The sequence below is a fragment of the Marmota flaviventris genome, chromosome 14, assembly GCF_047511675.1.
Source record: "Marmota flaviventris isolate mMarFla1 chromosome 14, mMarFla1.hap1, whole genome shotgun sequence".
In the NCBI taxonomy this organism is placed as follows: Eukaryota; Metazoa; Chordata; class Mammalia; order Rodentia; family Sciuridae; genus Marmota; species Marmota flaviventris.
This window is the reverse complement of record NC_092511.1, coordinates 61,479,716-61,494,422: the sequence shown is the minus strand read 5'-3', so window position 1 is coordinate 61,494,422 and position 14,707 is coordinate 61,479,716. Positions and strand designations below refer to the sequence as shown.

Below are 14,707 nucleotides of genomic sequence, written 5' to 3'. Positions count from 1 at the left end.
ATCTATCGGTCTTTTTATGGAAAATGTGTATGTCCCCTATCATGGTTAGAGAAAGGCAGTAAATGGTTAGGGATTACGTTAGAGCAGAAATCGGGGAATGGAGTTAGAAGTGGGTAGGTTCTAGATGTGATGTGAAGAGAGGTCAGATGAAATTTACTAAAATTCCAAGTGTGTAATTGGGAGAGAGAGAAAGGAGTCAAAGAATGTCAAAGATTTCTGGCCTGGACAACTGGAAAGATGACCCTAAGGAAGACAAGGAAACTGTGTATAGACCCGACACCCCACCCCCACCCACAGGGGAAGGAGAGCAAATAGGAGATTCCTTCTCTGATGTGTTCAGAAAGAAGATACAAAGAAAAGAAAAAGACACATTTAGACTAGAGGCCATGTCCCCATTCTCCACCTGTCCAGAAGACTACTCCCTTTTCCTGTGGCCAGATGTCCCTCCCCCACGAACCTTGAGATTGCTTCTCACTCAAACACCAACATAGCAAGCAAAGACACCAGGTGCCATGGTCGTTACAGGTGACTCACAGTCTGCCTCAGAGTCTTAACTAGTCTGGGGGAAACGAAGCTCTGCTTCAGGGAACTGAAACCTGCAATATCCCCAATTTAAAATAATTATGTTATCCATCAAGATTTCAGAAAGATGCAGGCAGCAGTGTGTGGGAAGCCATCCTGACACGTGACTGGGCGACTCCCGTTAAGGGTCTGAGGCTTCTGGCTGTGTCGGAATTTTCCCGGCCCTTTCCTGATGAGAGAACCCGTCCGTGTGGGGGTGTGACTGACCACTGACCCCGGGGGCCCAATCACTGACCCTGACCTTGGAGTGCAGTCCCCCCTCAACCTTCATTGGATGGAATTATCCCCTGAATTTCTTGTTCCCCAATAAAAGGCTACTCCCTGGCGTGTTCACTCTCTCTCTCTCCTGCTAGCCCTGAGTAATCCTTGCTGCCCTGCTGGGCGGTTAGAGGTCGGAGCCAGAGAGGGGAGCCGTCTCGGGCCTGGCAATAGAAATAAGGTAACTGAGTCTGTGTGTTTTATTTCGATCTCTTCTAACTAACTTTATGCCTAGAACCTCATTAATGAAACCATTGCGCAGGCCGCGTGGTAGAGCAGTGCAGTTTGGAGTCTCCTAAAACAAAGAGAAGAAAAAGACACATTTGGCCTAGAGGCCATGTAAATAGATGAAAGAAAGCCAAACCCTGGAGTAGCATTTACCACAAAAGTAGAGAACACAGTATTCCCTAGGAACCTCAGAACAAGAGGATAGGGCAAACCACCAGCAGGAGGCACCAGACCTGCCTGGCAGCAGCACTTGCAGCAGAGGAAATGGGAGACAGGAGGCTTTCAAGGCTCCAGCAGGCGTTCCTGCAAAGCCCTGTGGGCCAGCAGGAGAAGAGCAGCTGAAACAGAGGGGTTCTGGTCAACCCCAAAGTGAGTGCAGTAGGTCTCCTACAATATGTATTATACGATGTATAATCAGTATGGTACAACAGCTATTTACATAGCATTTACATTGTAGTTATGATAAGTAATTAGAGATGATTTAGATCATTTGAATGTGTGCAGTCTCTCTTCAACTCTGTGGAATTTAGTGTCTGTGAGGGGTCCTGGGTGCAATTCTCTGTGGATACTGAGGAGCAGCTGTAAGTACAAATGTCCCACATTCAAATCGGAAGGGCTGACGCTGTCCAGGCCCTAAACTCTCTTGAAAAGTGAACAGCCAATGCTCCTTTTCAGGACAAGGCCTCACCCAGAGGAGAAATCGCTGGGAGGAACAATAGACACAAAGGATAAACCTCCCTGTGGAAACAGCCAGAAAATAAGTTGACATGTTTTTAATACTTCAAGAAGGAAGAGGAGGAGGAGAAGGAGGAGAGCAAAGGGAGAATGGGGAGGGACAGAACTGGAGGGAAGAAGAAGAGGTGGAGGAAGGAGAGGTGGAAGTTGCCGTTCCATCACATAAGAAACTCTATCCTCAACCATGCTTTTACAAAGAAAATGAATTTTGCATAAAAGTGCATAGCAAGAAAAGAAGGAAACCAAATCGCAAATAAAGGTATTCTAAGAAACAGGAGAATAGCATCCTCTCAGACGACGAAAACAAGTCAGAAAAGAACCCCCCAAGCACATCAGATGGTAGCCCACTCTTTCAAAACTAGCTAAAAAACAGAAGGCCAAGCAATGCAAAATAGGACAGAACCTGAGAGGGGAATGGAAAATTATATCATGGATATAGCTTTCTGTTTGGGATTGTGAAAAGTTTTGGATTTGGTTAGTGGATAATGCTTGAACAACATTGTGCATCTACTTAATGCTATAGAGTTATCCACATAAAAATGGTTGAAATGTTAAGTTTTATGTTTCATAATAAAAAAGAACAACATAAGTGGAAATTAGATGAGATGGTAGAAATCAAAATAAGACTAATCTAAAAGGGAAAACATGAATGAACATAATAGATAATATCTAAAAAGTAAGAATAATGAATTAAAAAAAAATGAAACACATGATAAAAAATATCCCAGAGACCTGATAAATAGGAAAAGCAAGAAAGCCAGGCAAATTCTACAAAGAAGAATGCAAATACACATAGGAATTTAATATGTCATAAAGGTTACATTTCAAATCTGTAGGTCAGATAATTTAAGAAATTGTGATAACATACATTTTGGGGTTAAATATCTCTGGAAGTTTCCAAAATGTGGGAAAAGGCGATGTCTCCTGTGGGAAGAGTGGTGAAGATGGTGACTGGCAATTTTGAGGGAATGGAAAGCTGTTGGGGCTGCTGGGTCCTGCAGCTGTTGGCAAGTTGCTCCTTGCGCATGCGCACTGTGCTTGCGTTGGGTGGAGATGGAAGCCAAGGAGTGATTATTTTCTTGTGAGCTTTGGTTCATGGTAATGGTCCCTGAAGACAGCGCTTGCCAGAATCAATGGAAGAGGACCTGACAGGCTTCTCAGTTCAGTATTTATCCCCCCTTTCAAGTGTGATCTCTCTCCTCATCCTCTACCCCAAAGTCTCCATGCTATGCTCTGAAAGCCTGGTTGGCTGCCTGCAGGGGGCCCTTGCCAACACTGAGGACTTGAGGATACAAGCCTCAGATTGAGGCCTTGCTTCTCGACTATTAGTAAAGTGTCAGAGTGATGCTGGCCTTGTGTGTGAAGGTTAATTCAAGTAGTGCATCTTTGCAGACCTGGTGCATGGGTGTTGAGTCAGTGGTGATTTATTCCAGGCCATGTTCTGGGTGGGCCTCATGCTGCTGCAGTTCACTTGGCCAAGTCTCAGGTTATCAGCTTCCCTCAGGGTAACTGTGAACCCTCTGACACCCCTGGTAGATTCCCTGTGTTTTGTATTCACCTTTCCCAGCTAGGGAAACTGACCCAAACATGGTGGAGATGTGCCCTGAATCTTCTTTTGTAAAATGCCTTTCAGGTAGGCCAAAAACTAGGCCATTCTCCATGAGATGTTTTTTGTTTGATTTTTGCGTTTCTTCTGGTCAACCTGAGCCCGTCTCCTATCATTTTCAACTTGATTGACATTTTATCATTTTAACCCTAGTTTCAAACATTGTGTTATTGGTCAGCCATTTTGCCAATTCCTGATTCTTCCAGTAAGTCCATACATCTCTCTTCTTTTTGCCTTCCTAGTGCTGGATCATATGCCTTCCTCTTTCCCCCATTCCTAGCCTTTACTTCTATTATCCTGGCCAACTTTGACTTCCTTTCTTCTCGTGCAGGCTGTGATCCCCACCGCTATCAAACTAAACCACACTTAACAGCCATTCAAACTCAAAATTCCTGTTTATTATCTATTAATCAATTCCATTACATTTCTCTATTCAGTTTTATTAAGTTTGAAAAGTATATTGGAATGAGTACATATTCATACGTCTATGAGGACAAATGTTTGATAGCCAAGTGGTAACACAAGGCCTCTTTATTATCTATTAACCAATTCTATTGAATTTCTTCATTCAGTTTGACTAAACTTTAAAAATATATTAGAATGAATACATTTGTCTCTTTGTATCTACATATTTATAAAATTTGTATCTACACATGTAGAAAACTATGTGATGCCCAAGCAGTACCAGAAAGCATCTTTATTACTTATCTCTCAAACAATTCTATTACATTTCTTTATTCAACTATATTAAGTCTTAAAAATCTATAAGTGAATACCTTTGTATCTGTGTACCTCTCTGTATATATATGTGGAAAACTATTTGGTATTCAAATGGCAACATAAAGCCTCTTTATTATTACCCTCTAATCAATACTATATAGCATTTCTTTATTGAACTATATTACCTTTTCAACTGTGCCTAATGAATAAATTTTCAACTATCTATCTATGTGTATATGAGAACACTATTTGGTACCCATGTGGTACCCAAAGGCCTCTTTATTTTCTAACAATTCTCAGTGGTATCAGAAGGCCTCTTTATTATGTATTAGTGAATTATATTACATTTCTTTATATAATTTTATTAAACTTTGAAAGCATCTGAGAATAAATAAATGTGTATCACTCTATCTATATACATGTGGAAAACTATTTGGTCCCTAAGTGGCACCACTGATCTCAGCAGCTCTTACATTATGTAGCCATAGTAGCGAGAAATCTCCATCTCTCTTTCCCTCTCAATGAAGCACTGCACTCTCCCCAAAGCAGTGTACTTGGCAGCATTCTCACGCTCTTGTTGAGCCTTCTTCTTCATGGCTTCCCGCTCTGGCCTCTGCTGTTTGGTGATGGGAGTTGATACTACTTGCCCAGGAACATTGGGTTTCCTCCATGGAATTGGTTGTAAGGCAAAGTCTTGGAGTAGATATTGGTTTTGAGACTTGAGCGGTTGTGACTGGGGCTTGGTCCCAACATTGGGAACTGGTTGCCAATGGAGAGAAGTGCAAGATGATATTTTGTAGGGTGCAGGCCCAGAAGCAGCAGACCGAGGGACACTAGGCTGGGTAGAAGCGCTCATACCTGACTGAATGGCATGAGTCAAAACGGGCTGAGCTGGCTTGGCAGGACGCATCCAAGATGGGTTGGCAGTAGCTGGTTGGGATTGATTGACTGCCATGGGTTGAGCTGAGCTAGCGGGACCAGGCTGGGCAGGGTAAGCCCCAGTGGGTGTCCGTGAAGCCAGAGACTGTGGCCTCCTATTGATTACTGGTCGAGGTGGAGGTTTCTCCAGGGTCAGAAAAGGCAAAGGTACCAATTTAACCTTCCCAGGTGGTGGAGGCTCATAAATGGATGGAGCGGGACCTTCTCCTTTAGCGCTGATATCTGGGTTCTGGGCTTTGACTTGTGATTTCTCAGCACGCTTATCCGCCAGCCATGGTTTCATAGCTGGGCATGGACGGGGGTCTTGGGTACTGCCTGAGTTTCCCAGGGCCCGGGAGGAAGAGAGCCCAGTTTTCTTATCATTCTTCTTCCCCAGTGCGTGGAAAACCTGCACCGACTCCAGCATGTGCATGCCGAGACAGCTCCAAGGCTTTTTAAAGGTCTCTTGGCAAAGCTCAGGTTGGTTCCTCTTCCTCTTCAGTTTGGGCACTGTTGGCTTCTCTTCTGCCTTGACTTTGTTGCCTGGCTGCTTCTTCTCGTCGGCTTTCCTGGAGTTGTTTTCTCTGGTCCTCTTGGTCTTTTCCTGCCCATGGCCCTTAGCCTTGCTGTTCCTGCTGGATGCAGCTTCCTGAGCTTTGCTGATAGAGTGCTTGGCTGTGTGCACAGGGGCCCTACTACTGTCTGCATCCCTGTGAGCAACTTCTCCTCCTAATGCACACTCTAGGTCCCTTAGCTGCATTTTGGCCTGAGGAGTTCCATCAGGACACTCTGAGGCTTTATGTTTGTTCTTCCTCATTGGCTCACTAGGACCCTTTAAGGCGCTTGTGATTTCCTTACCCTGATTCACCGTGATGGCTCTGGTGTCATTGGATTTTGTTATTGTGGGACTTTCAGGTTGGTCAAAGTCTTTTAAGGAACTGAAAAGCTCAGGAAGTTGAATATCCCCCAGCAGTGCAGTGAGGTCTGCAAAACCACTGCTAAATTCAATCCCATTTTCAAGTGTGCCTTGGTCCTCAAGACTCAGGCTATTCCTTTCTAGATGGATATTTTCAGAATGTGGCTTCTCCTCTTGGTCCAGAGGACCAATGGAGGCCAGAAGCTGGTGGATTTCAGGGATGTCTAAAGGGAGTAGTGGAGGATCCTGGTTCTCCATGGCAATTTGGTAGGCATCCAGTGGTTCTGAGAGCATGGTGTTAATCTCACACAAATTCTTAATCTCTGTTTGTTCCTGGCTTTGATTTGGAGGCAATGCCAAGAAATCAGTAGAACTCTGGACTGGAGTTATTGTGGAAATGTCCCCAAGTTCAATTCGTGAGTTTTTCTCAATTATTTGGCTTTTTCTGTTATTGCAGATGTATGGGAATTCTGGAGGCTGTGGCAGACAAAATGTCTGACTTGGAGGTTGCAATCCCAAGGAAGCCTCCATCCCTAGGGAAGTTTCCATCCCTGCAAAGGAATCAAGGACGATGGTAAGTAGGATGCTCCCCCTTCCCAGAAACACACTATTCAGGGAAACCACCTACGGTGGAGAAAGCATTTCTCTTAGCTCTTTTTAAGGACCACTGACAGGTATCTGTTAAGAGTTGCGTGTTAGTTACAGGTGATCCCTTGAAGTCTTACTTTTGGGCTGGTCCATCACCATGGCAGCATGGGTTTCTGGTAGAGCACTTGTCTCCTCTGTGGGAAACACCGAAAAACTGTTTCATGAAGTCTCTCATTCTCATATAGGGGCCTCTCAATTCTCTCCACTCTCCCCAGAATGTAAGAACTCTTAACACCATGAACTAGGTGAGGGTGGAGCTGTTGCTCATGAAATCAGTGTGAAAGGTCAGGGGTTTTGGACTCCTGCTTTGGACAGCATCTCTACATACAGAGGTTAAATCCTTCAGTCAATTAAGGAACAATTAAATTGTCACACCCTGATATGTGTTGATGTATTTTTCTAAACCAAAGTAAAATTAGGGAAATATATTTATAGTGTGGTTATGTAGCTGGACTGAGTGCAGGACCCTTATCCGCCAGCCATGGTTTCATAGCTGGGCATGGACGGGGGTCTTGGGTCCTAGAGGTCTCTTAAACGCATGGGTGGCCATTATGCTATGCTGCATGCTTCTCTTACAGAGTCTGAAAATGGGGACTGCTGAACAAGATTGTGGTTAAAATCTCAGCACTTGAATTCTAGGGATGTGTGGACTCACAGTTACCAGCTGAAAACTGGACCCTCCTTTCGAATGGTAATCTTATTCCTTCCCCTTTTTGCTGTTTGTACTCACCTTGAAAATTTGTTCCTTCTATACTTTGAGTGGACACAGAGTAGTAGGTCACAGGTGTAGGGACTGATGGTAGGACATTTGTGGGCTGAACTTCCTTCAGCACTGTCACCATTTCTGGTTGAGGGGCAGCGGCACTAATTCCTGCATATGGCACAGAGCCATAGGATTGCAGGCAGGGCCAATGTTCTCCAGAGAGCAGAGTCCCCAGAGAGTTTTGATCATAGTAGTAGACCTGGCTTCCTTCTTGGTGGGGTAGTGAGAGGCAACGTCCTTGATTTGGAATCTGAGATAGTGTCACCTGGACGAGCCTACCAGATAGTAGTGGATACCCGGGGATCATGACATTGGCTTCGGAAGTTTTGTCATACTGGGATGTCATAGATAGGGAAGAATCTGCTGTATTCTGGTCAGTGACAGTCAGATTAAAGTCCCCGAGTGAAGAGGAGCTCTTTTCAGCACTTCCTGGGATATACCACTCAGAAATACTTGGATAGGGGGCAGGTGCCATGGGAGTCTGGTTCTGGCCAGTAACCCCAGACACCATGGCTGTGGTAGCATGTTGATAAAGGTAGGCACTGCCCATGAGTGGCTGGAAGGAGGTGCCACAGGTTGAGGGCAGTAACCATGCTGAAGTGGCAGCTGGAGCAGAGGCTCTGGAGAAGTTGCAGACACTTCCTGTCCCGGAAGCTGCATTGGTCACCACAGGAAGAGAGAGCTGCAGAGATTCAGCATTTCCATGTAAAGAAGAATTTTGGAAATTTTCTGTAGGAAGAAGAGGGTGGTGAAAATATTGATGAGACAGACAGATTCTTACAATATTCGAGGAATAATGACATCTTAATGTTGTAGTAATCAGGAAGGCCCTCATTCCAATAATCATTGAGAGACCCCAAATCACTCCATTTAGGATGGCTGCAAGTACTCTTCTGATTACCTGCCTTTTGTCTCAAATTGGGCCCAGAAGTCCCAAGTGGTCTGCTTCACACATTGTTCCCTAAAAGCATCCTTCTACCTGTCCTACCTTTCCTTTGAGCCTGCACTAGTATTGACTCCTGAATTTGCCCTAGAACTGAAGCATTTTCAAACTCAGAGAAAACCCCAACATTACCAGTTACCAAATGAGTCCTCCAAGGGTTAGTGAAGTGAGATCGACTTGTTCAAAATCAGCAACAGATTATGGAAACTTACTCCCTGGCCAGGACTCTTGTTCCAAAGACCAGAAATCTGGAGAAACAGAAATTTGTTTTTCCCTGTTCATAGAAGATCGTACTGATATCACCACAGTGATCTTTAGTATCTCCTTTTGTTTGTCCAGGTCACATGATATTTCCTGGAGTTCAGTTTTACCATCCAAATGATAATTTAAGCGTCATTCTTTGCCCTCTTTCAGCCTAACTGCTGATCCTACATGAAAATGACTACCTGAAATTCAGTTTCTCAAGAAATGCTTCTTGAAAGAAATTAAAACTTTCTGAGCTTCAGGTTACTCATCTTTGGTGTGGTTATAACAATACCAACAGTGATAATTCATCCATGAATAAAAGTGTCATATTACATAAGATTCATGTGGGGGCTGAGATTATGGCTCAGCGTTAGGGCGCTTGCTTAGCACATGCGAGGCCCTGGGTTCAATCCTCAGCACCATGTAAAAATAAATAAAATAAAGGTATTGTGTTGAACTACAACTAATAAATAGATATTGCAAAAAGTTTCATTTGGAGGGAGTTACAGTATGTTCTGGAAAGATAGAAGCAAAAGTCAAAACCAGCTCAGAACTAAAAGGAATGACTAGATAGTAATGAACATATGTATATGTAGCAAAAGTGAGTGTATATCAAATTTGCTAAGAAATGAGTTCTGTTATCATGCATACAATATTATGAATGTTTCTCTTTGATTTTAGTGAATACTGTTAATCAAAACAAAGCTCATAATTGAAGGTGAGTTTGAATGCATTCTCAAGCAGTACATATAGACAGAGAAACTATACTAAAAATGTGTGTAATTTTAAGTAAAGTGAACACAAATTTAAGTAAAGTGAACAGATGGGTAGCCACGTGGAGAAGCGAAAACTAAAGCCAAAACCCATGATGAATCTGGGCATGGTGTGGTGGGCCTCTGGTCCCAGCACGTGGGAGCCTGAGGCAGTGGGATTGCAGGAAACCAGGAATTCAAAGCCACTCTGGGCAATTCAGCAAGATCCTATCTGAGAAAACAAATAAAATATCCTGGAGATATAGCTTGTGTAGCATGCTTGCCTAGCATGCATGAGACCCTGAGTTCAATCCTCAGAACTGGAAAGAAGAGAAGAAAGGAAGAAAGAAAGAATGAATGAGAGGAAGGAAGGAAGGCATAAGGAGCAAGGCAGGGAGGGAAGGAGAGAGAAATGGAGGGAGTGAGGGAAAGAAGAAGGGAAGGAGGACAGAAGGAAGGACACAATAAATTTTGTACATACTAGAGAAAAAAACAATAAGTGTAAAGTAATTTCATTACTGTTCTTGTTTCTCTTCCTCTAAGGATTACCAACACCAAATAAAAGACATTAATTCCACTAGGTAGATATTTCAATTAATATAAACACATTTTCTGATAATCCTTTTGGTTATTAAAAAAACCAGAAAAAATGCTTTAACAAAATCATAGAAGCCTAGTTTATTATCACATTTAGAGAAAAATCTTGTCCCTAAAGTCTGAGAAAACCATCACAGTATAATAAAATCACAAATTTAAAACAATTTTTGTCTTTTATTCTGATATTTTCTTCTCCCTTTTATATTAAAACAAAATTAATACAAAAATGTTTGAGCTACCCTACACCCCAGCCCCGAAAAATTATTTGAAATGTAGACAAAACAAAAAGTCTTCACATAATTATTTAAATAAACTTGGAATTAGAGGTGTGAGCTTGAATTTTTATTCTTATATAGTTCTTTCTTTCGGTTCTTAGATTTAGAAATCATCAATGACTATTTGTATATTGTCTGTTTTAGAAAAAAAAAAACAAACCGTTGTAAAGATGGAAAACAGCTTCATCTTGACAGCTTATATCTCACAAAGGAATGTGTCCTTCTGATGCAGGTTTGGACAAAACATTTTTTAGAAATCCCTGTAGTTTAAAAATCAGAACAAAGTAGGACATGGAAAATGCCATTTCCCCAGCTCTGTCTAGAACCACTTTCCTTGGCATGTTTGGAGGAAGAATAATTTCTAAAACATACTTCTAACATGTTCATGTTCAAACTGTCAACATCATCTGTGTTGAAAGAGATCATAGAAAAACTGTAACAGCCAAGTGTGACTTTTCTGATAACCTGCTTACCCCAGTGATACCCTAATTCAAGTCTTAGTTTCCTTGCTGGTCTGTTAATCTAAACATTCTCTAAACCAGCCTCTGGGAAGATTCAATCTATGCTGTCTGTTGGTTTAAATAAAATCTTTGCTTTTCTTCCACATCCATCCCAACCCACCTCTTTTTTCTCGAGAACATCATTCTCTTCATCTCTATTATTCAAACCTTTTCTTCTCCTTTATTTTTATATTTTCTTCCTCCACCGAGTTCCTGTTGCCTTGTGCTTAAACAGTCACAAACTTGCTTTCCCAAGAACATCTGCCTCCTTACAGCCCTGTCCTCCTGTTCCTCTCTCCCTATTTCTCTTTTCACCTAGTTTAAACAGAAAACTCCCAAATATGTGAATGTCCCTTTTATGAACAGCACTAAATTTGAAATACTGAAGTAGAAATCTTGGTGAAGGGAAACTGTTACAGAGGAAACCTCTTGGTTTCCACCCTGCCTAGGATTTGTCTCTTTCAGTTGAAACAACACAACCATGAAATCTGATTTCATTCTCTATAAACATGCCCCTCAAGATGCAAGAAAAGTAAGGGACCAGAACATGGGCAATCTGTTATCCTCATGTAGCAAATCAGGAAACAGATTTTGTGAGAGAGTAAGATAGTCCAGTTCTATACCTAGTACATGTCAAATTCCAAATGAAATTAGGTGTCCAGATTTCTAGTTCTATCCTTTCCCCTATTATTCTAAGCTCTTTTGACTCCATTAGTAAATTGAGGCAGGTAAAAGTCTAATGAAAAACTTTAAAAGTTTCTTTACTCACCTGACATGGTCAGAGAAGAGGTCACATCAAATACAAAGGATGAGGAGATCACCCCAGAGGATGTGTGGGTGGCTGAGGCTAGAGAATGCATGTTTCCCAATATGGAGTTCACTGGTCACTGTTTACTGGCCACTCTAATGACTGGTTACTGGTCACTGGTCACTTGCGATGATCCAAATTTGTTTACAACTACATGGCAAGCCTAAGATTCTAGCAGGTGGCAGTAGGTTTGGTGGGAGAATGATGTCACAAAACTGGCCGTTTAAAGGTATGAAGTAGCCAATAGAGTGGTCAGACTCCCAAGGAGAAGGTGCGATTGGGTGGGGAAAATGACAAGAGAGTTGATTGGGTGGAGAAAGTGACAGGAGAGTTATAATAGAAACTAAATGGCTCAGTTCTGGTAGGTGAAGCCCTGCAAGAGGGACATAATGGGCTCACCCCATGGCTCCCTTCCTTCAGGCTCTTGTGTTAGGGATATCATCTCCATGTTCCTCTTATATGTTCATTAAAATATTATGAATATGTTATAAATTATGTTTCACAGTATAAGAGGTAATAGTGATACATTACTCTATTAATATATGCAGTTAACATCCCTGGAGATGGAAGAAAGAGACATCTAGGTTGAGCAAGTATAGTGGTTCTGGAACCACAGAAGTTGATTTGATTAGTGAAGTTACTGCAGTATTCAAGGATTCAGAAAGGGGTTAAAAAGTTTTTTTTTTCCTAGTTGTAGATGGACCCAATACTTTTATTTTATTCATGGGTCAAGCCCAGTGCCTCACGCGTGCTAGGCTAACGTTCTACCACTGAGCCACAATCCCAGCCCTAGGGGGAAGTTCCTTGAGTGCATTCTCTGGGGAATGATGTGGCCCAAGATTCTCTTTAGTTTCTCCTGATCCCTACTTTCTTTGGCCTGGGCTGGGCCAGGTTAGACTGGTAACTCTCTTCTGCTCTCCTTCCCCCACCCCTCTTCATTGTAGACAGTTTTTCATGGACAAGCCTTGAGTCTGCATTCGTGTACATATTGATATTACTTTATTTTGACTTCCAGAAGCAGGGGTCTTTTTTTCTGTGAGTTGATTCTTTGAAAAATGAACTCTGAACAATAGCAGCAACTCTAGAGAGGTGGAAGACTTAGTTGACTGTAAAATTTCCCTCTCTGGATTTTTGTTGTACTCCTTTAACTTATAATTTCCTGAGGACAGCTCCTTGGTCATGTAGACTTTCTGCCATGAGCCTCTTTCATATGTGAGAGGCACTGAGGATCCTTTCTCTCTTCTTATGTAAGTGAATCCAGTGTGGCAGTTACTGTGACTTCCTCCCCCTTGCAAACAGCCACTATAGAATCTTGGACTTCTTGCATTCTTTGCCTTGCATGTTTGGGTGGAAGGCCAGGAGAAAAGTTAAAACATTAAGAGAACATAAAAAAGTATGGATAACATAAAGAAAAGAGAGGTTAACATGGACTTTTAAATTTTAACTTTTTGTTAGAAACAAGTCAACTCATTGAGGTCCCATTTTGTGTTAATAAAAGAGGCAATTAATTTTTTTTTTTTTTGCTGGGGGGATGGGTCCTTGGAATTTAAACCAGGGACACTTTCCCATTACCTCACATCCCCAGCCCTTTTTATTTTTCTTTAGAGACAGGATCTCACTATGTTGCTTAGGGCCTGATGGATTTGTGTAGACATGTAAGGAGAGGCTTGTGGAAAAAGCATTGTGGTTATGCTGTGCACCCAAGGAAGAGGTGTGTCTGTTCAGCCCAAGTTCATCTAAATTGGTTTTGCTTTTGATCCCCTGGAGAGTATTAGTTTCACCACTTTCTCTTGTAATGCCATAAAGTCAGTCAGGACTGAATTGGTAATAATATATATATATGAGTACTGAGCTGGTTTGGGGGAGTACAGCTATGGGATTTAATCATTTTCCTTGGTGGTAAGCTTTGTTTTTTTTTTTGTTTTTTGTGGTGGTGGGGGTTTACCAGGGATTGAACTCTACCACTGAGCCACATCACCAGCCCTATTTTATGTTTTATTAGAGACAGGGTCTCACTGAGTTGCTTAGCACCTTGCCATTGCTGATGTATGCTTTGAACTTGCGATCTTCCTGCCTCAGTCTCCCAAGCTGCTGGGATTATAGGCGTGTGTCACCCTACCCAGAAATGTGGTAAGTTGTTTTTTAAAAAAATATCCTGTTAGTTGTCAATGGACCTTTATTTAATTTTTGGACTTCTTTAGAGACAGTGAGTAGATAGTGTGATTCACGATGTCAAGAACCCACAAGAAGAGAAGCGCATATATAGAAAAAATTGCTTATAAATAAAGATAAATATTGCATTTACAGGCCTATTTTTCCCATCTCTTACACTGCTAATTGTGGAATATATATATATATATTTTTTTTGCTGGTTGTGTGTGGGATAATTCTTAGCTAAGAGGGATTGTGAAATGTTTGGTGGTATAAAGATATGGCTTGGAGTATGTCAACTTTTTCAGGGTATATTTTTTTTTCTTTTTATCTCAGCTGCATACCTCAGATAGCTTACTTCTATAATACTGGCATGTAATATGAGACTAAGAACATACAGTGAGTATCTGTAAGCCAGATCATTCCTTATGTTCTCTTAGAAATCAATGGTATCCACAGCTACTATAGATTAAGGAGATGGAGATGATGGAGATTTGTGCAGACCTCATGAATTCAGCAAAGCCTTTATTCAGCTGTGGAGTCAGGCATCAGATGGGCAGACTTTCTGGTTAGAAATGGCTGCTGGTCTGGGTTTATATAGGTTACACACTGGGAGGTAACTTACCCATTGAAAACTTTAACAGGAGGTGGGCATTCAGGAAAAAGGTTACAAAACCTAGAAATTTGTTTTTATTGGCAGTGTTTTCATAGGGCAAGAATGGAGGGTGCATTGTCCTATCACTGAGAATGGATATATTGGGACAGGTCCAATGCTTGCCCTTTTCCAGGGATGTCTTGTCACTGACTGATGTTTGCTTCCTTCCCAGGGATTTTTATGTCACTGGGAAAGGAAGTATTGGGAAAGGATCAATGTTATCAATGTTCTGATTTTCCCTCCCTCCCTCTTCGTAGGCCACACTGTTTTGGGGTTGTCATTTGCATATCTTTCATTCTAGACACTGAAAAGTCATAATGAATAGTGGCAATGATTTCAGATCTGGTTGCTTCTTGCTGAGAAAGGGTCAAGTAGGAGGACCCCTGCTCTCAGAGTTCTGGAAAAG

General features: G+C 41.9%; 1 protein-coding gene across 1 annotated transcript; it reads right to left on the bottom strand.

The window, feature by feature from the left end:
• Window positions 1–4,556: 4,556 nt before the first annotated feature.
• LOC139701804 (uncharacterized protein C2orf78-like) lies at window positions 4,557–11,547 on the bottom strand. The gene is made up of 3 exons (XM_071601726.1): window positions 11,457–11,547; window positions 7,342–8,103; window positions 4,557–6,514 (listed from the first exon to the last, which is right to left on the bottom strand). The coding sequence occupies exons 1-3, from the start codon at window positions 11,545–11,547 to the stop codon at window positions 4,599–4,601; spliced, it is 2,769 nt and encodes a 922-aa protein (XP_071457827.1). The 3' UTR covers window positions 4,557–4,598.
• Between the last annotated feature and the right edge of the window lie 3,160 nt (window positions 11,548–14,707).